The sequence below is a fragment of the Microcaecilia unicolor genome, chromosome 1 (genome assembly GCF_901765095.1).
Source record: "Microcaecilia unicolor chromosome 1, aMicUni1.1, whole genome shotgun sequence".
Classification (NCBI taxonomy): domain Eukaryota; kingdom Metazoa; phylum Chordata; class Amphibia; order Gymnophiona; family Siphonopidae; genus Microcaecilia; species Microcaecilia unicolor.
In genome coordinates, this window is record NC_044031.1 from 542,821,005 (window position 1) to 542,845,464 (window position 24,460).

Consider the following 24,460-nt stretch of genomic DNA (forward strand, 5'->3'; position numbering starts at 1 on the left):
TGTAAAACTTTTAAGGCAAATTGGAGAAGGTCACGTGGTGCGATGCAGGAGTAAAGTCACGTTTGAGCGGAGCTCCTGCCAGTCCCCCTTACCTTACGCCTTTATCGAACCCAAAAGTGGATTAAACGAGCTCCCGTTTTTGCAGAACGATAGATCGGAGATTGCGCTGTGTGCCATCTTGAAGGTCTGATCAGGAAAGCAAAGGATGGCGGCAAAAACGCAAAGGAAGGAGAAGGAGAAAAGCAAACCTGCGGAACCCAAGATGGCGGCTGGGCAGCAATCGCCAAACTCAAGTGTTTGTTCGGCTTGCACTGCAGCAATCACTGCGGCGGTGGGGGTAGCCCTTGACAAAAAATTACAGGTTCTGTTTGATCGGGCAGAATCGGCCCATGAACGCCTTGATGGTTTCCATCTAGATTTGGATCATATGCAACAGCGTATTAGTGATATTGAAGACCGCATGGTAGAATCGGAGCAGCCGACGAAGGCCTTGCAGAAACAGATAATGGAGCTGGAAAATAAACTGGATGACTTGGAAAATAGATCTAGACGCAATAACCTGCGCCTAATTGGTCTGTCTGGGCAGATTAAAGAATTGGAGCTGGGGGGCTTTTTGGAGAGCTGGCTCCCGAGCTTCTTGAAACTCAACAACTTATCTGGCCAGCTGTGGATTGAGAGGGCGCATCCTACATTATGGCCATAAGCAGGCGATTCTGCAGGCCTTGCGATCCGGAGGGGAACTTTGTTATGAAGGGGCAGAGAATCCTTTGTTTTCAGGATTATTCAGCACGTGTGGCAGCCGAGCAGAAGGAGTTCGCGCCTGTTTGTGCGGTGCTACACAAGAGAAAAATCAGGTTCGTCCTGATATATCCAGCGAAATTGAGAATCCATTATGATGGATCAGAGAAGTAATTTGAAGCAGTGGCTGCAGCTAAGGAGTTTGTTAAAGGATTGCCACAGGAGGCTGCAGACTGATTTGCAAATGCTTGTTGGGACGACTCTACTAAGGTTTGAGGAAATACTCCTGGACACAAGAGCTGATATGTGACTGCAAGAATCTAGAGTGACATTTGGTGTTGGGGCTATGGGGATCATAAGCTTACTTGAGGGAAGGATGCCAGCATATGAGTAAATGCATAGTGGGGGTTCCTGTAGGATTGGAACGGAAAGTACCTTAAAGGGGGTAAAATTTATTAACTGTTGCTTTCTGCTTATCCAAAATGAGCTGTTTGCAGTGTATTATTATGGGGATTTGGGGCACCAACACGTGATGAGTTCTCCTAGGGAACTTGAGGGTTTGGGATTTGGAGGGGAGGCGGTGGGGGGAGGGGGTTGGGGGGAGGTTCTGCTCTAGTAAGTTGCGTGCAGAGAGGAGGGGAAGAAGTTTGGGGGGGGGGGTTTCTTCACTGGGGAACATAGTGGTAATTAGATGGGCCCTATATTTCTTCCTTTTCGGGATTGGTAGTAACTTTGGTGGAGCAGAAGAGGGGTGGGGTGGGGTGGGGGGTTTGGGGGTTGGGCAAGAGATAGGGTTTTGGGTTTTGTTTTTGTTTTTTTTCCTCCTCAAGAGGTTCAGGTGGAGATCTGCTGGTACTGTGGAAGCATTAATCGTGAATCCCATTTACCTTAATCTTCAATGTGTGAAATAGTTTTCAGAAGGTGAGAGGGAGGGCCATCAGAGTACAGGCCTTTCATCCTTTCCTGAGGGGATGTTTGATAGATCTATTACATCTGTTTATATTTAGACGATATAGATTATTTGTTTAACTAGAGTTGGGGGGAAGGGTGAGTAGGGGGGAATCTATATGGAAAGCTTGAAGACAAAATATTATGTTTGTTGCAGTTGAATCCTGTTTGCTGGTTACCATTACTGTATGGTGCGGTTCTTTTGACGGTTTGTTTCATTATGTCTTCAATAAAAATTGTTGAACACTAAGGCAAATTGGAGAAAACATTTTTTCATTCAACACATTTAGTTCTGGAATTTGTTGCCAGAGCATGTGTTAGAAGCAGCTATTATAGCTGGATTTAAAAAGGGTTTAGGTTAGTCCTTGGAGGAAAAGGTTGTAAACCATTATTAACCATTTGGACTTGGGAAAACCACAGCTTACCCATGGTTATGTATCCTTTAGGATATAACAAAAGAGAGGGAACGAAGTACAAACTAAAGTCCAAACAAAAAAACAGCACCACGGGCCTTTAAAAATGGAACACAGTTCTTTAATGAATGAGCCTTGACAAAAGGACCCGACACGGGCCGTGTTTCAGTGACTAGCACCTGCGTCAGGGGTCACAGTGATGACGTGGAAAACTTGGGGAATAACTCGAATATATTCCTCTACAATGTATTATTCCTTACCCCACGTCTCATATAGTAAAAGCTACAAAGCAACAAGGCACTTTCACTTTCTGTATCCAAACGGATGAAAAAAACCAAAAATACTAGGACTAGGGGGCATGTGATGAAACTACAGTGTAGTAAATTTAAAACAAATCGGAGAAAATGTTTCTTCACCCAACGCATAATTAAACTCTGGAATTTGTTGCCGGAGAACGTGGTGAAGGCAGTTAGCTTGGCAGAGTTTAAAAAGGGGGGGGTTAGATGTTTTCGTAAAGGACAAGTCCATAAACCACACTAAATGGACTTGGGAAAAATCCACAATTCCAGGAATAACATGTATAGAATGTTTGTATGTTTGGGAAGCTTGCCAGGTGCCCTTGGCCTGGATTGGCCGCTGTCGTGGACAAGATGCTGGGCTCGATGGACCCTTGGTCTTTTCCCAGTGTGGCATTACTTATGTACTTATGATGTAGACAGAAGAGGACTGTGGGGTTTTTTTCTTCTTCTGCTTTGCTGTGGACTTACACACATTGTAGAATCTGTATCAGTGGCGGCAGCAGCCGTGTCTAATTCTGCTGGCATTTAAGACTTCATTGAAAAAGAGGAGTCACTGACTTTGATCCCAGCAGCCTCTAATTTTACACGCTTAATTACTTTATAGAATTTGAGCCTAGTAAAGGTTCAGTTGCCGATCTGCAGAGGAGGAGCTATGGCTACAATCTGTAGAAGCTAGAGTCCAACTTTCATTTCCCTGTGTCTTCAAGGATTTTAAAATGATCCACGTCCTGACTTCTGTTACAAATTCCAGGATCCAGGAACAATGATCCCTGGCTGTTTTAAAATGTCATGGACCTGTTGTAACAAGAGCTTTTCCTATATGGTAGGTGAAACCTTTAATAAATGAAGGCATTGGCATCTTCTGATAAGTATTGGATGCTCATCAGCCAGGCCACAACTGTGAAAGGGTGGGATGATGTGGCTGAGCAGAACTCAGGATCTCATGTTTCCGTTTTCTCACCCATCCTTAGTGTGAAGTATCTCTGGACACCGTACGTCTGCATGCTTGCTGCTTTTGGTGTGTGTTCTCCCGAGCTTTGGGTGACTCTCTTCAAGTGGATTAGATTGAAATCAGTTCAGCCTGTATTACTGGTGAGTGTTTCTTGCTAGAATATCATCTTAAAATGTAGATGGATGGGGGTTTGCCATCATTTGCCTTCCTCCACAACTGACCTTTCAGCTATATATGTAGGTATTTATAGGACCTGCATTAATGACCATCAGGGATTGTACCTGATGGAACAGCTCCTGCATATTCCTCTGTAGCCCAGCTAATACAGTAGAGGGCTACAGACCATTGCTCCATTTGAAACCCAGTTCATATGCACTCCGAATCCCACCTATAGGTGTTGCTCCCATATGATGACAAGAACTCCCATAGAAGCTCCACAGCTTCACCAGCCAAGGCTGAAACCAGAAACTTGACCTCCATTGAGGGCTATCCAACACAGACCAGTGTCCTTATTTTTACTATTTCCTTTACTTTTGCTGGTAGGTTGTTTTTTTACCAGAAGGAGCAGGAGGCCTTGGGCAGTGTGAACTCCAGGGCATTATGAAGCAGAGTTCTACATGGTACCTAGAAAGTATCCAGTATATGCTGTGAAGTGGAATTAAAAAAAAAAAAAATCTGAGAACGAGCCAAAGCTTCAACATTTGTAAACCATATCATAGACGTTTACACAAAATTTATTGAATACTGAAACTGATGTCTGATTTCTTCCTGTTTATGTTTCAAATGAACTTTTATTGGCTTGATTTTACTGTAGGCTGTCATTCTGAGCACCGCAGTGCCCACTGTCATAGGTTTCAGCTTGTGGAGAGAGGTAAGTGTGAACTAGCCAGATATGGCACGTGGAGGGGCATAATCGAAAGGGACGCCCAAGTTTTGCTGAGGACGTCCTCGCAAAACGTCCCAGTGGAGGAGGGGCAGGGAAACCCGTATTATTGCAACAAGATGGACGTCCATCTTCCGTTTCGATAATACGATCGAGGATGCCCAAATCTTGACATTTAGGTCGTCCTTAGAGATGGTCATCCCTAGACTTGATCGTTTCTGATTTTCACCAATAATGGAAACTAAGGATGCCCATCTCAGAAACGACCAAATACAAGCCCTTTGGTCGTGGGAGGAGCCAGCATTCGTAGTGCACTGGTCCCCCTGACATGCCAGGACACCAACCGGGCACCCTAGGGGGCACTGCAGTGGACTCCAGAAATTGCTCCCAGGAACATAGCTCCCTTACCTTGTGTGCTGAGCCCACCAAACCCCCCCCCCCCCCCCCCACCAAAAAAAAAAAAACCCACTACCCACCACTGTACACCACTACCATAGCCCTTACGGGTGAAGGGGGACACCTAAATGTGGGTAGAGTGGGTTTTTGGTGGGTTTTGGAGGGCTCACATTTACCACCATAAGTGTAACAGGTAGGGGGGGTGGGCCTGTGTCCGCCTGCCTGAAGTGCACTGAACCCACTAAAACTGCTCCAGGGACCTGCATACTGCTGTGATGGACCTGAATATGACATTAGAGGCTGGCACAAAAGATTTTTTTTTTTGAGGGTGGGAGGGGTTAGTGACCACTGGGGGAGTAAGGGGAGGTGATCCCCAATTCCCTCTAGTGGTCATCTGGTCAGTTCGGGCACCTTTTTGTCCTTGGTCGTAAGAAAAACAGGACCAGGTAAAGTCATCCAGGTGCTCGTCAAAGGACGCCCTTTTTTTTCCCATAATGGGTCGAGGACGCCCATGTGTTAGGCACGCCGAAGTCCCACCTTCACTATGCCTCCGACATGCCCCCGTGAACTTTGGTCATCCCCGCGACGGAAAGCAGTTGGGGACGCCCAAAATCAGCTTTCAATTATGCCGATTTGGGCGACCCTGTGAGAAGGATGCCCATCTTCCGATTTGTGTCGAAAGATGGGCGTCCTTCTCTTTCGAAAATAAGCCCTGATAGTTTCCTTTTATCCTTTCCTAATATTAATGCCTGTCATCCAAATGAACAATGCCTTGTAAAAATGTTCACACTTTTGTATGTTTTTCATAATCTGCTGACAAAAACTCCAGTTTAAAATGCATTAAAATAGGAATTTGTTTGACTGACCTACATAACACACCCTACACATGGAAAAAGGAATTAAAAAAGAAATAATAATTAAGAACTAGAAAGTCTTGATTTGTATAAATTTTCACACCTTTTGTTATAACAAATCCATATTAGCTCCATTTCTAAAAATTACTTTAAGGCCCACAGTGTTCAGTCATAATAGTAACTGATTCCTGGATGAAGAATCAAGCTCTTTCTATTGTATGAAGTGAATTTGAAGCAAAGGTCTAACGCAGAGCTGCTGAAAGAATTCCAAAGATAGTTATTCCAAGGCACAAGTTGGAGAAAGGCTAGAAGAAATTTTCAAAATATTTGATTATCCCTTAAATCCATGACTATAAAGTGGAAACTGTTTGTTTGGATTCACTAAGACACTGCTTCAATTAAGCTATCCCTCCAAAGTCAGTAACTGGGGTTTAAGGAAACAGCTGAAGAAGGCTACTGTGAGGTCTAAGGTTACAAAACCAGGGTGGAAGGGATGAAAAGTTCCAAAAGACACAGGCAACCTAAGTTTCTTAGGGAACACTATGTTGTGTTTAACATGAGTTTCATTTTTTCTTTAAGTGATATTGCAGCATCCACTCGCTCATAACTTGCATACAATTATAGTTTACTAATGGGGGGGGGAGTAATTTTACAATAGCTTTTTTACATGTATATGCAAGCATATACAGTGGTGGAAATAAGTATTTGATCCCTTGCTGATTTTGTAAGTTTGCCCACTGACAAAGACATGAGCAGCCCATAATTGAAGGGTAGGTTATTGGTAACAGTGAGAGATAGCACATCACAAATTAAATCCGGAAAATCACATTGTGGAAAGTATATAAATTTATTTGCATTCTGCAGAGGGAAATAAGTATTTGATCCCCCACCAACCAGTAAGAGATCTGGCCCCTACAGACCAGGTAGATGCTCCAAATCAACTCGTTACCTGCATGACAGACAGCTGTCGGCAGTGGTCACCTGTATGAAAGACACCTGTCCACAGACTCAGTGAATCAGTCAGACTCTAACCTCTACAAAATGGCCAAGAGCAAGGAGCTGTCTAAGGATGTCAGGGACAAGATCATACACCTGCACAAGGCTGGAATGGGCTACAAAACCATCAGTAAGACGCTGGGCGAGAAGGAGACAACTGTTGGTGCCATAGTAAGAAAATGGAAGAAGTACAAAATGACTGTCAATCGACAAAGATCTGGGGCTCCACGCAAAATCTCACCTCGTGGGGTATCCTTGATCATGAGGAAGGTTAGAAATCAGCCTACAACTACAAGGGGGGAACTTGTCAATGATCTCAAGGCAGCTGGGACCACTGTCACCACGAAAACCATTGGTAACACATTACGACATAACGGATTGCAATCCTGCAGTGCCCGCAAGGTCCCCCTGCTCCGGAAGGCACATGTGACGGCCCGTCTGAAGTTTGCCAGTGAACACCTGGATGATGCCGAGAGTGATTGGGAGAAGGTGCTGTGGTCAGATGAGACAAAAATTGAGCTCTTTGGCATGAACTCAACTCGCCGTGTTTGGAGGAAGAGAAATGCTGCCTATGACCCAAAGAACACCGTCCCCACTGTCAAGCATGGAGGTGGAAATGTTATGTTTTGGGGGTGTTTCTCTGCTAAGGGCACAGGACTACTTCACCGCATCAATGGGAGAATGGATGGGGCCATGTACCGTACAATTCTGAGTGACAACCTCCTTCCCTCCGCCAGGGCCTTAAAAATGGGTCGTGGCTGGGTCTTCCAGCACGACAATAACCCAAAACATACAGCCAAGGCAACAAAGGAGTGGCTCAAGAAGAAGCACATTAGGGTCATGGAGTGGCCTAGCCAGTCACCAGACCTTAATCCCATTGAAAACGTATGGAGGGAGCTGAAGCTGCGAGTTGCCAAGCGACAGCCCAGAACTCTTAATGATTTAGAGATGATCTGCAAAGAGGAGTGGACCAAAATTCCTCCTGACATGTGTGCAAACCTCATCATCAACTACAGAAGACGTCTGACCGCTGTGCTTGCCAACAAGGGTTTTGCCACCAAGTATTAGGTCTTGTTTGCCAGAGGGATTAAATACTTATTTCCCTCTGCAGAATGCAAATAAATTCATATACTTTCCACAATGTGATTTTCCGGATTTAATTTGTGATGTGCTATCTCTCACTGTTACCAATAACCTACCCTTCAATTATGGGCTGCTCATGTCTTTGTCAGTGGGCAAACTTACAAAATCAGCAAGGGATCAAATACTTATTTCCACCACTGTATGTGCAAAATGCCGCTTAAATAATTATACACTGTGTAAATGTACATGCAGTAACGAGAACATATACTTTTACATGGCTGGGGGTTTAGGTATGTTTGGGGTGGATTTATGTGTATACTTTATAAAATATTTGGCATTCATACAAACATTTACACCTGCTCCTGAGCTGGCATAAGTGTCCACAGCTTTAAAAAAAATCAATGATATCCACAGCTTTTGATGGGCCATTTCATAAAGAGAAATAGGTGCCTAAGCAGGTGCCTGTGTCTCTTTATGAAATATGGGCTACCACTGAGACAGATTATTTTACTGTCGACCCCAGTTATTAGTAACTAGGTCTTGTTGAGTAAAATGGGACCTCTGCCAAAATAGCACAAGTTAATGTTAAAATAACACATCTTTATTGATAACTATGCCCCTAAGCATCTTAAAAAAAAAAAAAAATTAATCCACACCTGAACTGCAAAAAGCTTTCTTCATGATATGGAAAGTATATGTGCAAGCAATTACACCTACTATTACTATTACAATTACTATGGAATGGGCTCCCAAAAGCTGTGAAAACAATCCACAACCACTTGAACTTCAGGAAATCACTAACAACCTACCTCTTCAAATAGGCCTACCCCAACGACCCCACGTAATCCTCTTCACCTACCAACACAGCACGACTATGATCGAACAGGACATCACGCAATCTTCATCCATTCCGACCCTCCACTTACACCTCATACGATCACTATACAACTTTGTATTTGTTATCCACCGACTGGGCAAACGCCTTTGACGGTACTATGTAAGCCACATTGATCCTGCAAATAGGTGGGAAAATGTGGGGTACAAATGCACCAAACAAATAAAATAAAGCATGTATTGTGGCTTTAAATGGTTTTCAGTAAAGAGTGGAATAGCTTCACTGTACACACTAGAGGAAATGTCAGGACTACTTCAGTTATAGATAGAGATTATTGGATACTGAGGGTAGGAGGGTGGGAAGAGATGCTATTTTATTGTGACAGTATAGGGCATGGGTCATAAGATTTCAAATCTAGAAGTCAGATTTGTATGATTAATTGGGAGGGAGTTGGGGTGGAAAGGATTAAAGCTTATTTAGTTATACTATGTAAGATCTGTTGTATTCGTATTGGATTGTATCTGTTTCAATAAAAAGAACTTATATATATATATATTACATATACCACATTTTCCCACTGATCGCAGGCTCAAAAGTGGCTTACAAAGTCTTTAGTGCAAGCTACAGTACAAGAAAAACAATTATACAAATTGAGAATAAGATATAAAATAACAATTAAACATCAAAAGGCAAGTGATAATAAACAGGTAATTATTGTCCTTGGATCAGAATTTATAGTAATAGTTAATTCAAGTTAGGCTAAACCTGGAGAATATGCCTTCTTAATACTGATTTCAATAATTTTCGGAAATTTAGGTAGTTCTGGGTAGATTTTACTTGTTTGGGTAGAGCATTCCATAATTGGGTGCCTATATATGTAAAGTTGGTGGCGTAAATTGATTTGTACTTAAGGCCATTACAGTCTGGGTAGTGTAAGCTCAGATATGATCTTGAGGTACTGAATCTATTTCTGGGTGGTAAGTCAATTAATTCGAGCATATATTATGATTTCTAGCATTTTCCAAGAATGATGATGGAGCTGTCAGAGCTGAGAGAATTCTATGACCTAGATACCATAGAACTCATGAGGTGGATAAAGTGAGTAACAGCTTCCTTCTCATTTAATATCGCTCTGTTTATGTTGAATTTCACCATAGGGAATTTAAAATATGAACTAATTCTTCTTTTATTGCTGTCTTATCTAATGCAAGTCACGCTGACTAACCCTAGGATTAATTTTTTCCTGTTCTATAAATGGTGTTGAGGAGTAACTAGTGAAATGATTAATCTCTATATCATCTCCCCTAAAAGGAGGAATTGTTATTTTTAAAGACATCATTAAACAAAGATACCTGAATTCAGATTCTTGCTCTGTGCATTGTGGTACGGGGAGTGTCAGTTTGGATACTCTTGTCTATTCGGATTACTCCTATCTGCTGTGACTTTTCTGACCTCTGCTGGACACAAGACTTGGAGTTCAGCCTCAGACTAGCAAGTAGAGAATGACACGGGGAACTGCAGTAACCGCGGGGACGGGGACAGATCCCACGAGAATGGGGACAGGGGACAAACTTTGTCCCCATGTCATTTTCTACTTTGAAGCCTGTTAATGAACTGGTCTGTTATTTATGTTTAAGTGATGTCTACAAAGATATTTTGATTTTAAGGGAAAAACAAGCAAACGTACTGGCCACAACTAGCAAAATTTGCATGGGAGATCCTGTACATCCTGCTACCAGCACATCTAAGAAGACAACTTCTATTCCAGGAAGGACTGTGGAAGACAGGAGAGCTAGATTGAAGCCTGAGATTGTTGATGATTTCTTATTTATCCACAGATTTAAAAAACATAACAGTGCTTTATAGGGCATATTTTCCCCCTCTAGGGCATATAGAACGGGTTGTATTTTATACCCCTGGACGTTTTAACAGTGTGAATTAGGATTCCTTGGTGTAGTAGAAATCACCTATTGTTGGGGTTGGTAGAGGGTGGTGGTGGGAAGGAGGGTTATTATAGCTGCTCATTGTTATTATTGTTCTCTATTTGTAATTTATACACAACAATTGTACAGCATATTGTTCCTTTTTATATTTTAATAAAAAAAAATGTAAATATAAAATCATAAGTGTTTGAGGCTTCTGCAGATGAGGACAGAGCCCACGGGGACGGAACGGGGATGGAGACGGGGCCTGCGGGGATGGGGTGGGGACAGAGACAGAATGGACGGGGCGGGGACGGAGACAAACTTTGTCCCGGTGTCATTCTCTACTAGCAAGGTTCTTAGAGCTGTCCAGACAGAGATGAATGATGAACAGAGAAAGGACAGTAAATTCCGAAAAGACTCCCTGTGATCCCTTAATATATCTCTTGATCTATCCTGATGTGCACACAGAAAATTGAGACTGGAAAACTACCTTAAGCAATATTCTTGGTGCTGTGCTTTTTGAGGTATCACCGGATGATTTAGCAAAGGTAGCTTTCCAGCTACAAGATTACACAACTGAAAATATATCCACAATTGACACAGATGCGTTGACTTCTGAGGCAGGCATTTGCCGAACTTTATATCTGGTCGTTGGCAATAAAAGATTTTATCTACTCAGCTTTTGGTGTCTCACCTGGATTGGTTGCCCCATGTTCCTTCCCATCTTGGACAGCAGGGATAGAACTAGACAGGACAAGGCAGACACGACTAAGCAGGACAACAGAACAAGAACTGGATCTGAACAAGGCAGGGCAAGAACTGGATCTGGACATGACAACTCACTACACAAGGCAAGGCAAAACAGACATGACAGGACTGGAGCTGTGCAGTAAGAGAGAAAGCAGGGTGGAACTTGGCAGGAATTCTGAGACAAGGCAGTGCTGGAGCTTGACAGGCACTTGCCAGAAACTCAGAGACAAGGCAGCGCTGGAGCTTGGCAGGAACTCGGAGACAAGGCAGGACTGGAGCTTCATGGCGAGGCCAGGCAGGAACTAGAGTCAAGGCAGGCACAGCTGGAACAGGAACAACGCAGGAACGGCAGGAAGACCTTGCAAGGCAGAAATACCTCACAAACAAGGCCCAAGAGGACCCGGTTCGAAGGCGCCTGAAGGACGAGGAAGACTCCCTTAAATCCCTCCCGAACTAGAAGTGCAGGCTGAGGCAGACATCCCGGGGTCCCTGCTGTGGGTCCACAAAAGCACACCCTTCACACGTACACCAAAGGAGCCCAGTGTCAGCCATCGCTCTGCCGGAAACGGAGCAGCAAGCCATGGGACTGCTGAAGATGCCCGGGAAGCGACCTCCACCAGAGAGGGCGAGTTAGGGTGCCGGGGGCGTGGCCCAAGGCCATGACAGATTCTTGGCAGGATCATCATCTGTGTTTAGTCAGGTGATAAGAGTCGCAGTAGTGCTCTGGTAATTCCTTTTGTGTTTTTAACATCACCCTTAAACAGCAGCTTGTATAGTGTGGAACACCTCCCTTATAAAAAAAAAAAAAAGCTAAACAGGTCAGGGCTTTTCAGCTTGGAGAAAACATGACTAAGAAGGGATATGAAAGAAGTTATAAAACTATGAACAATAAGGAACAGTTATTTAATCTTGTCAAACACTAAAACAAGAAAGCAAGCAGTGTGATTGAAAATCGTAAAAGGTTTTGGGGATTTTTTTTTTTTTGTTCGGACAGCACATAATTAATCTGTGTAAACTGTTGCCTGAGGATGTGTTCAAGGCATCTAACATAGCAACATATAATGGCATAATAAATAACGGCAGATAAAGATGCATATGGTCCATCTATTCTGCTCAACAAAATGGCCAGAGTTGTGCCTGATGCTGCCTGCAGGTTACACTGATTGTTACATTTGTACCCCCTCCCTATGCCCTGTTTAAAGTGTAAAAGTCATTTAATTGTGCTTTGATTCCATCCTCTTTCTGTGTGGAGATCCTGTGTGTTTATTCCACACGTTTTTGAATTTAGTCAGTTTTTGTTCCACCACCTCCCCCCTCTCATGTAAAGGATTTCTTGATGTTACTCCTAAGTCTACCACTGTGCAAAGTCAATTCATGTCATCTAATTTTCTATCATATCTCATGGATTCAAATGAATCCATATCTCAAGGATTCAAAAGAAGTTTGGACAAGTTCTGGAGGAAAAGCCCATAAAAATGATTAGCCAGGTAGACTTGGGAGAGCCATCGCTTCTCCCTAGATATTGGGAAGTAGATCCCCTTTCTGGGATCTGCCAGATACTTAAGAATCAGTATGTCAAGCTCCAGTTCTAGCCATCTTCAAATCTAGGCTAACTTCCAAAATTGCCCTAGAATATCTGTGCCCTGAAAAAGACAGGTACAAATTCAAGATATGAGTTTATCTTGGGCAGACTAGATGGACCAAGCAGGTCTTTTTCTGCCGTCATCTATGTAAAAGCCCACCTTTTGGGGGCTTCTTTTAACTCCTAACTCCTATTCACTTGTTCAGTACCCATGTCTGTTTTATCAATCCCACCTTAAGTAATTCCCTTATTGCAATCCCACCTTAAGTAATTCCCTTATCCCTTATTTGTCCTGTAGGCCTCTCCGAGTACTCCTAAAGCTCCTAACCATACTACAAGTTTTTCTGTGCAAATTTCTCAACTGACTCCCCAGCTGACAGCCTCACATGTGTTGTTGCTTTGTAGGCGAGAGGCTCCTTTGGCTGCTGTCTTTGCAGGAAGTCCACAGCTGATGGGAGCCATAAAACTGTGTACTGGCTCGAAGGTTACCAGTCTACCTCTGTATACCAACGAAGACTTCATGAAGAGAAATGAAAATGTAAGAGAACAACATTCTGTCCCACCGCTGTGTTGTCCAGTATGTGGTGCGTGAACTGCAGTTAAGTCACTGAGCAAGTCGGGGGGAAATACTGAAAATAGTGTGGCTTAAGAGTCCTGCAAAGCCAGCTCACCTGTTTATTAGTTGGTTGTGTCCACTTCTGAGCTGTTCTAAGCTTTGTGTCATCTTTTTATTCTTAATTTACATTGTTAGATTAGCTGTACGTTGCCTGGGGCTTTTCTGTTTAAATGATTTATAAATTGAATAATAAGTTGAAAGAGGAAGAGCAAAGTCCCAGACATTGTGGCATCCTTTGCGTTATCTTAGTAACAAATAAACCACGCAATGAGAAAACAGGGACAATGCCTGCACCCCTTCCTCACTCCAAGTAAGGTTGCTGCCTGAACCACGGTCAGCACATTGCTGTTAACAAGAATAATACTTTAAACAAAAGAATTTGCATCATCTACAAATCTGATGGGCCAATGTTCAAAATCTAATGCCAGCGCTAGAGCCGATTAGCGCTGGCATTATGGTGCACAGTATGTTTAGAGGGGAGGAACATTGGTGCTGGAGACGATGTTCATGCTCAAGATGGCCGCAATTAGTATTAAAATGTAATCAGATGCAAATGAGGTCATCAGCTATTCCCTCCCATGCTCAGAGAAACAGTGCACAAAAACCCACTACCCTAATACTGGAAACAATGCCAGGTGGGTTATTTGAAGAGAGGATTTCTCAAAGAAGGATAGTCCTTTCTGAAACCCAGAAAATCTAAAACATTCTGTGCACAAAAATGTCATCATCCCCTTTGAAGATAAACTGGTTGTTGTGTCAGGTTAAAAAAAATATGTCCATGAAATCCCATTGAAGAATGTCTCTGTAAATCAAGTCCATTTGATCTTACAAGCCATTGCATATGTCTGTTTCTGTACACGGGCTCCCTACTTCCCAGTTTGACTGGGCATGTACACAAGAGCTGTTCTTACGGTACAACTCTTGTGCACATGCGCCAGTCACTGTAACTGACTCAGGGAAGGTGAATACTTGGACCGTAGCTGGGCACCGACTACAGCACGCGAGTCACTCTGGCTAGGCATAGTAGTAGGCAAGGCTTGGCTGAATAAAAGGCAGGTAGGACTTGGCTGATAGGATTAGGCAGGACAAGGCAAACAAGGCTAAGCAAGACAAGGCAGACATGGTGAGGTGAGACCAGACTGACAAGGCTAGAACTGAATCCAGACAAGGCAAAGCAGGGCTAGAACCTGGACCCAGACAGGGCAAGGCGTAAGAACTGGGTCCAGACAAGGCAAGGCGTAAGAACTGGGTCCAGGCAAGGCGTAAGAACTGGGTCCAGACAAGGCAAGGCGCAAGAACTGGGTCAAGGCAAAAGGCAAGAATTGGGTCCAGACAGGGCAAGGCAAAAGGCAAGAACTGGGTCCAGACAGGGCAAGTCAAGAGAAACCGGGCAGGAACTGGATCCAGACAGGACAAAGCAGGACAGTGCAAGACCAGAACTAGAAAACAAGGCAAGGCACAACTGGAAGTTGAAGGCAAGGCATGGCTGGGCAGGAACTTAAAGGCAAGGCTAGAAGACAGGGCATGGCTGGGTTGGAGCCTGGAGACGCAGGCAAGGCAAAGCTGAAACTTTGATACACAGCAAGGCAGGAACCTGAAGACACAGTCAAGGCAAGGCTGGACTTGCAGACAAGACCAGAAGACCTTTTGCAAAGGCATTGATAGGGAGGCAGGGACTTCCTTAAAAAAAAAAAAAACAACAGGAAGTGATGTCTTTGGAAGGCTTCCTGGGCTCCCCAATGCAGGCCCTTTAAAACTGGGCCCGATGCGCGTGCCCTAGGAAACCAACATCAGCCCAGTGCACAGCTTGAGAAGGAAAGTGGGTGCAGCCCCCCAAGGACTATCGCAGGACCTGCTTACCCAAAGAAAAATGGTGAGTCAGGGGAGGCACGGCATAGCCGTGACAGTACGCCCTCCTCAAGGGGCCTCCTCCCCTCGGTCTAGGATGGAGTGTCACAGGAGACCGAAGATAAAACCTTCTTAGGAGCAGAGGAACAGACTTCCAAAAATTTGTCCTTGGAACCATTGACCCTTCTAAAATCAGATGTGTCCTGGACCACGTACCCTGGTCCGGTTCTTCGGGCCTGGTACATGACATAGAAATTTGAAGAGATTTCTTAGGTAGACTCCCAGCCATACCTGAATCTTGGAAGTAGAAAGCGAACAAGTCTCACTCTGGGAAAACCTACCTCCTCAGAAGGAGAATCACAGCATCCTTGCTTTCCCAACACGGAGGACTCATGGCCTTTGCAATCTGTCAGGGACTCGGGGGAAGTGAGCCCTTGGACTGTAGCTAGGCACAGCACTAGGCAAAGTACTAAGAAAGGCTTGGCTGACAGAACTAGGCTGGCAGGACAAGGCAAATAGGGCTAGAACTGGACCCAGACAAGGCAAGGCAAACACTAGGTCTAAACTGGACAAGGTAAGAGGTAGGAGACAAGGCACGACTGGACTGGAACTTGGAGACATGGCAAGGCAGGAACCTGAAGACACATGAGGAGATCAGGCGACCTTTTATGAAGGGGACTTCCTTAAAAAAAAAAAAAGGAAAACCCCTAACTGGCTTCCTGCTGCAGGCCCTTTAAAACTAAGCCTGAAGCACGTGCACATACCCTAAGAGACCTGTGTCGGCTGGTGTGCAGCTTGAAAAGGAAGGCGGGTTACACCCTGAGAAGCATCGCGGGACCTGCTCACCCAAAGAAAAACAGTGAGTCGGGGGAGGTACAGTGGAGCTGTGACAGGGACGTTCCTCCCTCTTAACCACCCAATGCTCAAGCATATAATTTGCATGGTATTAGTGTTGAGCGTTGGGAAGATATTTTGCAGCGCTGTTCCTGTGGTATTTCCTGGTGCTGCTCCCTACAGTGTGAGAGTTCTGTGCATCAGCCCATGAGTGAGGCACAACAAAACATTCACAGTTTAAAAAAAAAAAAAAACGCCAAAGCAAATAAATACAAGTAAAGATACCTAAAATATGGTACTGCTTCCTAATCAGCTATTCTTCAGGTGAGGAATAGTCTGATACACATGAAACAATCCAAAAACTTATAGAATCCAATTCTGCTTCCAACAAATGAGCTCAATCTCATTATCAATTTTAACATAGCCCTGCAAACGTGGAGGGGCATAATCGAACGTCGCCGGTGAAATAGATTACCGGCGATCTATTTTGGCGGCAGCGCAACAGCTGGCTGGAACCGTATTATCGAAAAAGATGGCCGGCCATCTTTTTTTTTTTCGATAATACGGTTTAACCAGGCCAAATGCCAGAGTTCGCCGGGTTTGAGATGGCCGGTTTTGTTTTTCAGCGATAATGGAAAAAAATGCCGGAGATCTCAAACCCGGCAAAATCCAAGGCATTTGGTCATGGGAGGAGCCAGGAGTCCCCCTGACAAGCCAGGACACCAACCGGGCACCCAAGGGGGCACTTCTAAAAATGTTTAAAAATACACAAATAGCTCCCAGGTGCATAGCTGGGTGCTGAGCCCCCCAAATCACTACTACTACTACTACTACTTAACATTTCTATAGTGCTGCTAGGGTTACGCAGCGCTGTACAATTTAACATAAAAGGACAGGCCCTGCTCAAAGAGCTTACAATCTAAAGGACAAGTGAATAGACGATACGATGGGGGCAGTCAATTTGGGGCAGTCCAGATATCCTGAAGGTAAGAGTTAGGTGCCGAAGGCAGCATTGAAGAGGTGGGTTTTAAGCAGAGACTTGAAGATGGGCAGGGAGGGGGATTGACGTAGGGGCTCAGGAAGGTTGTTCCAGGCATCCCCCCAAACCCACTCCCCACAACTCTACACCATTACCATAGCCCTTATAGGTGAAGGGGGGCACCTACATGTGGGTATAGTGGGTTTTGGGGGGGTTTGGAGGGCTCAACACTTAGCACCACAAGTGTAACAGGTCGGGGGAAATGGACCTGGGTCTGCCTGCCTGAAGTGCACTGCACCCATTAAAAACTGCTCCAGGGACTTGCATACTGCTGTCAGGGCTGGGTATGACATTTGAGGCTGGCATGCAGGCTGGTAAAAAAAGATTTTTATTTTTTTAGTGTGGGAGGGGGTTGGTGACCACTGGGGGATGACGGGGAGGTCATCCCCCATTCCCTCCGGTGGTCATCTGGTCAGTTGGGGCACCTTTTTCAGGCTTGGTCGTGAAAATAAAAGGGCCAAGTAAACCCGGCGAAATACTGAATAACGCTGCTTTTTTTTTTCCATTATCCGCGAAAGCCGGCCATCTAGTAGCCACGCCCATGTCCCGCCTTCGCTATGCCGCCAGCATGCCCCCTTGAACTTTCACCGGCGCGGTGATGGGAAAGCGGTGATGGTGTCCAAAAAGCCACTTTCAATTATACCGATTTCACCGCTTTTGAGAGATTGCCGGCCATCTCCCGATTTATGTCGGAAGATGGCCGGCGATCACTTTCGAAAATAAGCCTGATAGTAGAAAAGTTGAGAATAAAAAAAAAAAATAGCCGTTCTGTTATAATCATTTCCTTTGGTACGTAACCCTGGAGGTTTGTAGTTGGCACATCATTTTTCATCTCGGTAGTACCTCTGTGTAGTCATTGAGTTAGTAAATTATACTCATAAATAGAGTCCCAACTAAAGAGTGGATATCTTGTGGCGTAGAGGTATGGCATCGGCACATGAAGCTTCATGCTTTCCAGTTTGAATGGTTCCGGTGTAACTAACTAATCAAAAGCATTCTTAAGTACATACAGACCCCTGTATGGGTACCAGTGAGTTTTCAAAAGACAAGTATGAGCACACTTGTATTTTGAAAATTATTCTTGGGAGTTCATGTCCTTACATTTACACATGCTGTTTACCATGCACAAATGTCCTGGGTTAATTTACACATCTGTGTACATTTATAAAGTTTGTAAATCAAAACAGAAGCGATTCCCCTGTCCCAGATTTACCTCTACTCAGATCTGGTGGTAAATTTACACATGTACATATTAGATGCACAATGTTATAAGCTGCTATTTACATGCATAAAACACTTCTTTACATCTAGAATTGATTTTACAATTGTTCTGTCCATCCTACAGTATAACTCATGCCTCTTCCACCTCTGCACATAGGTGAACAGAGAGGCTAGGAGTCAGAGCTTTGCTCGGTGTTATTGGGACAGTGCTTCTGGTGAATATAGAATGCTCAGCAGAGAAAGTTACCAAATGTACTGCATTCTCTGTTCCAGCTTTATCAGATCTACAGTCTGAGATCTGCTGAGGATATTTACAAGATACTGACATCGTACAAAGCCAGTTACGTAATTATTGAAGATTCCATTTGCAACGAGGTGGGGACGGAGAAAGGCTGCCGGGTGAAAGATTTACTGGATGTCGCTAATGGGCATGTAAGTGATCTGAGTGAATATTTCACTTCCTGTCATGCACAGTAATGCATTATACAGGAGAAAAACTGCAGCATTGCTCCTTGCTTTTTGATAGTTACAGCAATAGCATTTCCTTCATTTGAAGAGGATCTTCAAATTATTTTTCAAGCACAGTCACTGTGTGTACTCCTCTAGGGAGCAAAACACAGTAATCCAAGCACAGTCACTCTCCAGGGATAAAACGCAGGTCTAATTTCAAAAGGGATGGATAAGCATGTAAAATGTGTACTTTTTTTTTAATGCTGGCCACTTAAAAAAAAATTATATATATGTATTCAGTGTAGCTAAACATATGGTCAGTGGCACATTTTCTGCTTACTGCTTGTCATTATCTGTATAGTAGTACATGATAGCGTGAGGATCCTTCACAAACACCCAGACCACAGTTAAAAAATTAACAACACCTTTTTGAAATTGTATGGTTCAAAAAGAAAAATATACAGAAACCTGCCACAGTGTAAACAGGGTTTGCCAGGTAAATGCTTTACTACTTCATGGCTACACCTCTGATCTTTCAATGTATATTTTGTTGGATTACTCTGGAGGTCTGCTTCTTCCTACTCTGGGTCTCTCAGGCTTTTATTTCCCCTGGCTGTGAGGGAGTGTGCTTAAGGGGAACTGGTATCTTCCTATACACTCTGTCACATAGCAATATACAGCTGTTCTATGAGTAGCTTATGCATTTCACTCTAGGACTGCTGTTCAGCATAAACTCCACCCCACCTATGTATGGATAATGGCAGAGCGGTTAGATTTCCAGCCCATCACTATCTGTATTCAAACTGACGAGAGATGGAAAATGGATTTATACAGATAAAAGCCACTGGTTCCATATAAATCACTTTGTGGCCTTTTTACTAAGCTGCACTCAAAAGTTGCTGGTGCTATTTGTAGCACATGGGTTTTCTGTGCGCTGCAGTCACGTGCTAATTTCCCAATTAGTGAGTGACCATTACAATGGGAGCCCTTACCACCACCTATTTACTAGGTGGTAAGGGCTCTGGCGCTACTCCTGTGCTAATCGGGCAGCTTGTGGCTACCCGATTAGTGCTGGCTGCGCCTACTCTCCACTCATAGCCACGCCTCCTGTGCCAAAAAATTATTTTTTTAGTGCAGTATTAGCGCATACTGATCAGCACACTACCGCAGAATGCCTTAACTTGTCCCATGGCAGTGCTCTTTGGTGCACGGTAGGCACCCATTAGTGCCTACCACAAATTAGTAAAAGGGCCCCTTTAAAAATTGACTTCAGTGAATCTGTATTAAGAATAACCTGTGTGAATATCCTTTGGCTAAATGAATAAAATATACACGTATTAATGCCAGTTGCTGGAGAATGATTGAGGCGCTCTCACTTGGCAACTATGTTGGCCTCACACAAGAGGTGGATTATTTTGAACCTTATTTCTGAACTTTTAAATCTGGTTAGCAGCATAATTTTCCACCGCTTATTCAGGAGGTAACTCTAGCAATCCATTTCTGCATATAAAGCCCAGGCCTTGGAAGGGGATTTATAAAATTACACAGTTGCATATGAGTACAACTTAGGCAGATGAAAAAGTGTGCCTACTTATTCCATAATCTGTGTATAAGCATTCCTGGGATGCAAGATTTTGGTAGAGCAGAGGTGGAGTTGCAGTGTACATACATATTTTATAACTTACCCAAGATCACATAGAGAGTAAATGCACACAGTGGAACTGTTTTGCATCAGCATTTATACACTGAGGCTGGTTCTGGGACCCTGTTTTATAGTGGCAAATAAGCGTCCATGTTACCTGATAAAATGAGGGAAATGGTTAAAAAGAAAGGTTAGGACATTAAATTGATCATGGATGTTTAAAAATACCATCTTGGAAGCCCAGACCAGATGCATTCCACATATTTACAAAGATGAAAAAATGATAGCCAGCATGGTTAAAAGGTGAAATGAAAGAGGCTATTAGATCCAAAATAACGTCCTTCAAAGAATTGAAAAAGGACCCAAATGAGGAAAATAAGATGCAACATAAGCACTGACGAGTTATATGCAAAGCATTGATAGGGAAGGCTAAAAGAGAATGTGAAGAGAAACTTGCAGCAGAAGCAAAAACTCACAGTAACAGCTTTTTCAGGTACATCAGAAGCAGAAAGCCGAGGGAATCCATGGCACTGTTAGGCCTTGTAGGAGCAAAAGGGGCACTCAGGGGAGGATAAGCCATAGCAGAAAGAATTATTTGCTTAGTCTTTACAGAAAATGTAAGAGATCTACCTGTACCAGAAATGGTGCTCAAGGATGATGATGCGGAAGAACTGAAAGTAATCTCTTTGAATTTGAAAGATGTACTGAGCCAAATCAACAAATTAGAGTAATAAGTCACCTGGACCAGATGGCTTGCATCCAAGAGTACTGAAATAACTCAAACATGAAATTGCTGACCTGCTGTTAGTACTCTGTAACCTGTCATTAAAATCGCGTAGTAAATGAAGATTAGAAGGTGGCCAATGTGACACCGATTTTTAAAAAGGGTTCCAGGAGTGATGTGGGAAATTGCAGACCAGTAAGCCTGACATCAGTGCCGGGTAAAATAGTGGAAACTATAATAAAGAATAAAGTTATAGAACACATAGATAAAAATGGATTAATGGGACAGAGTCAGCATGGATTCATCCAAGGACATCTTGCCTCACCAATTTACTTCATTTCTTTGAAGACATGAATAAACATGTCGATAAAAGTGAGCCAGTTGCTGTAGAGTATCTAGGTTTTCTGGAAAGTTCCTCATGAGAGACTCCTGAGAAAATTAAAGAATCATGGGATAGAAGACAATGTTCTGTTGTGGATTAGGAATTGGTTATTGGACAGAAAACAGAGGATAAGGTTAAATGGCCATTTCTCTCAGTGGAAAAGGATGAATAGTGGAATACCACAGGAATCTGTACTGGGACAGGTGCTATTTAACATATTTATTAATGATCTGGAAATTGAAACAACGAGTGAGGTGATTAAATTTGCAGATCAGACAAAACTATTCAAGATTGTTAATACATACAGACTGTGAAAAATTGCAGGAAGGAAATTGGAAGACTGGGCATCCACATGGCAGATGAAATTTAATGTGGACAAATGCAGTGTGATGTACATTGGGAAGAATAACCTAAATCATAGTTACTTGATGCTAGGGTCCAGCTGCTGGTCAGCAACCGAGAAAAAGATCTAGGTGTCGTTGTAGGCAATACGCTGAAATCTTTGGCCACTGTGCAGTAGTAACCAAAAAAGCAAACAGGATGTTAGGCGTTATTAGGAAAGGGATGGTAAATAAGACCAAGAACACTATCGTGCTTCTGTATCACTTCAAGGGGCAATTTCACCTTGAGTATCTTCAGTTCTGGTCGCTATATCTCAAAAAAAGATATAGCGGAATTAGAAAATGTTCAAAGAAGAGCGACTAAAATGATAGGGGTTGGAACTCCTCTCATATGAGGAAAGGCTAAAGAGATTAGGGCTCTTCAGCTTGGAAAAGAGATGACTGAGGGGAGATATGATTGAGGTCTACAAAATCCTGACTGGTGTAGAACGAGTAGAAGTGAATCAATTTTTTACTTTTTCAAAAAGTACAAAGACTAGGGGACAAGTTTCATGGAAATACTTTTAAAACAAATAGGAGGAATTTGTTTTTCACTCAACGAATTGTTAAGCTCTGGAACTCGTTATAGCAGTTAGTGTATCTAGGGTTTAAAAAAGGTTTGGACAAGTTCCGGGAGGGAAAGTCCATAGTCTGCTATTGAGACAGACATGGGGAAGCCTCTGCTTGCCCTGGGATTGGTAGCATGGAATGTTGCTACTATTTGGCTTTCTGCCAGGTACTTGTGACCTGGATTGGCCACTGTTGGAAACAGGATACTGGGCTAGATGGACCATTGGTCTGACCCAGTATGTTCTATCAGTACAAAATCTCATTCGTACAAAAAGTGAGTGGTTTTGTTTTTTATCGAAAATGATGGAACCTAGCACAGTAGAGTTGAGTTTACGGGGATGGGGTCAAACTTTGTCCCCCGTGTCATTCTCTAATGTTCACCTCCTTCTGGGACCTACTATATTATCCCTTGGCAGCCATACTCCTCCTGGCCGTGACTAACAGAAGACTTGAATTTAGATCTTCTGCACTTCAGTGCTGCACCTTAAGCACAAAACTAGTTCCAGGATTTGAATTGTAGCATCTGATTCTATGCATACCAATCTGGAAGTTTCTTTGTTTATTTGGAGTCAAAATGAAAACTTCCCAGTTTTCTTTAAAGATAAATACAAGAAGAAACAAATCTGGTTGGGCCAGCCTGGTAGCTCAGTGGCAGTGCTGGGGCTTTTCACTGCTAGGTGAAGGGACCTGAGTTTTTTTATTCTTAGCTCAGGTTTTCCACTTTTTAGTCTAGAGGAGATTGGAGATTTTGTGGGGAGAACAGGATTTATGCTCCTAACCTTTTGGAATTATGCTCATAAATTGACCTCTGAAAATTTATTAGGGTTAAATGCTTAATTTTTATACTTAAGATTTCACAAAATTTTTAAGTTTAGGAGCATAAATAGAGGGTGGCAATGGGGCAGATTTAGGGGGGTGGGAGTTGGGAGCTCAGCAGTAAGTTCATTACCCTAGGCCAGTGTTTCCCAAGTCCGTTCCTGGAGTGCCCCTTGCCAGTCAGGTTTTCAGGATATCCACAATGAATGTTCATGAAAGAGATTTGCATATAATGGAGGCAGTATATGCAAATCAAGTTCATGCATATTCATTGTGGATATTATGAAAACCTGGCTGGCAAAGTGTACTCCAGGACTGGACTTAGGGAAACACTGCTCTAGGCAAATGAATGGCAGGCTTAAATTTATAAGAGTAACTTTAAGCTCCTAAATTAAAATCCGTTTTCAGCTGGAAATGTGTACTCTTAAGTTTGGCTGAAAATAGGTTACACATTTAGGAACATAATTTAGGAGAATAAATTTAGGAGCTCAGCTTTTCTTTGAATATCGGGCCCAGCATTCACAGCCGCACAGAGTAGGGGAGTCCCAGTCATTGCCTTACAGTGACACCTGGTGGCTGTAGTATAGGACCTGTGACTGCGGGGTGTGGAAGAAGTCCTGCTTCATGACTTCCAGCCAAGGACTGTCAGTACCAGTAAGACAGGAAAAATCCCTGGGTGGAGTGACTGAAAGCTCATGGTGCAGAATACCAGCCCTGGTTTTTACTGAGCTGGGCAACTTGGTTATTTCCCCTTTTACTAAATTTGAGAGAGTAGAAAATGCAGGGGTACACAGTGAGCTGTGTAGGGTTGATCCACAATGATCAGTGAATGTCTCATCTCCCGTACCTGCCTCTTTACTCTTTCCTGCCAGTTTGAGAGCCATTTTATAACAGATTTAGGTTTGGAGGTTCAGAATGTGCCATCTTATAAGGATACATATGAGCCTTTATAAAATACATATATTTTATGAGTTAACATTTTATACCGGTTTCAGAGCGAGTGTAAATGTCTGCAGTTTAAATCTAGTCATGATTTCTGCTGGTTTACCCCTAGTATTTTATACATTGCAACTCCACCCTAGAACACACCTTCCCCGTGAGTTGTGTTAAAGTACGCACCTTTTTGGCACCATGTGTAATCCATGAGGTAATTTTACAAAAGCCCTTTTATGTGCAGAAAGCTTTTATACATTTACCCCTTTTAAGGATATTCTTAGGTTTGGGAGGGGGAATTCTCATCATCCTGCTTTTGCACACACTGTGAACTGACTTTGTTTCACATGG

The 24,460-nt window shown here is 43.3% G+C and overlaps 1 protein-coding gene across 1 annotated transcript in view; it reads left to right on the forward strand.

Annotated features, from left to right (window-relative positions):
• Positions 1 to 24,460, forward strand: part of DPY19L4 (dpy-19 like 4) — a 113,436-nt gene that overhangs the window by 84,601 nt on the left and 4,375 nt on the right. Inside the window, exons 14-18 of the mRNA XM_030216760.1 lie at positions 3,370 to 3,490; positions 4,165 to 4,221; positions 9,413 to 9,495; positions 13,060 to 13,192; positions 18,486 to 18,644. Of these exons, the coding sequence (XP_030072620.1) occupies positions 3,370 to 3,490; positions 4,165 to 4,221; positions 9,413 to 9,495; positions 13,060 to 13,192; positions 18,486 to 18,644 (553 nt within the window). The remainder of the gene's footprint in view (positions 1 to 3,369; positions 3,491 to 4,164; positions 4,222 to 9,412; positions 9,496 to 13,059; positions 13,193 to 18,485; positions 18,645 to 24,460) is intronic.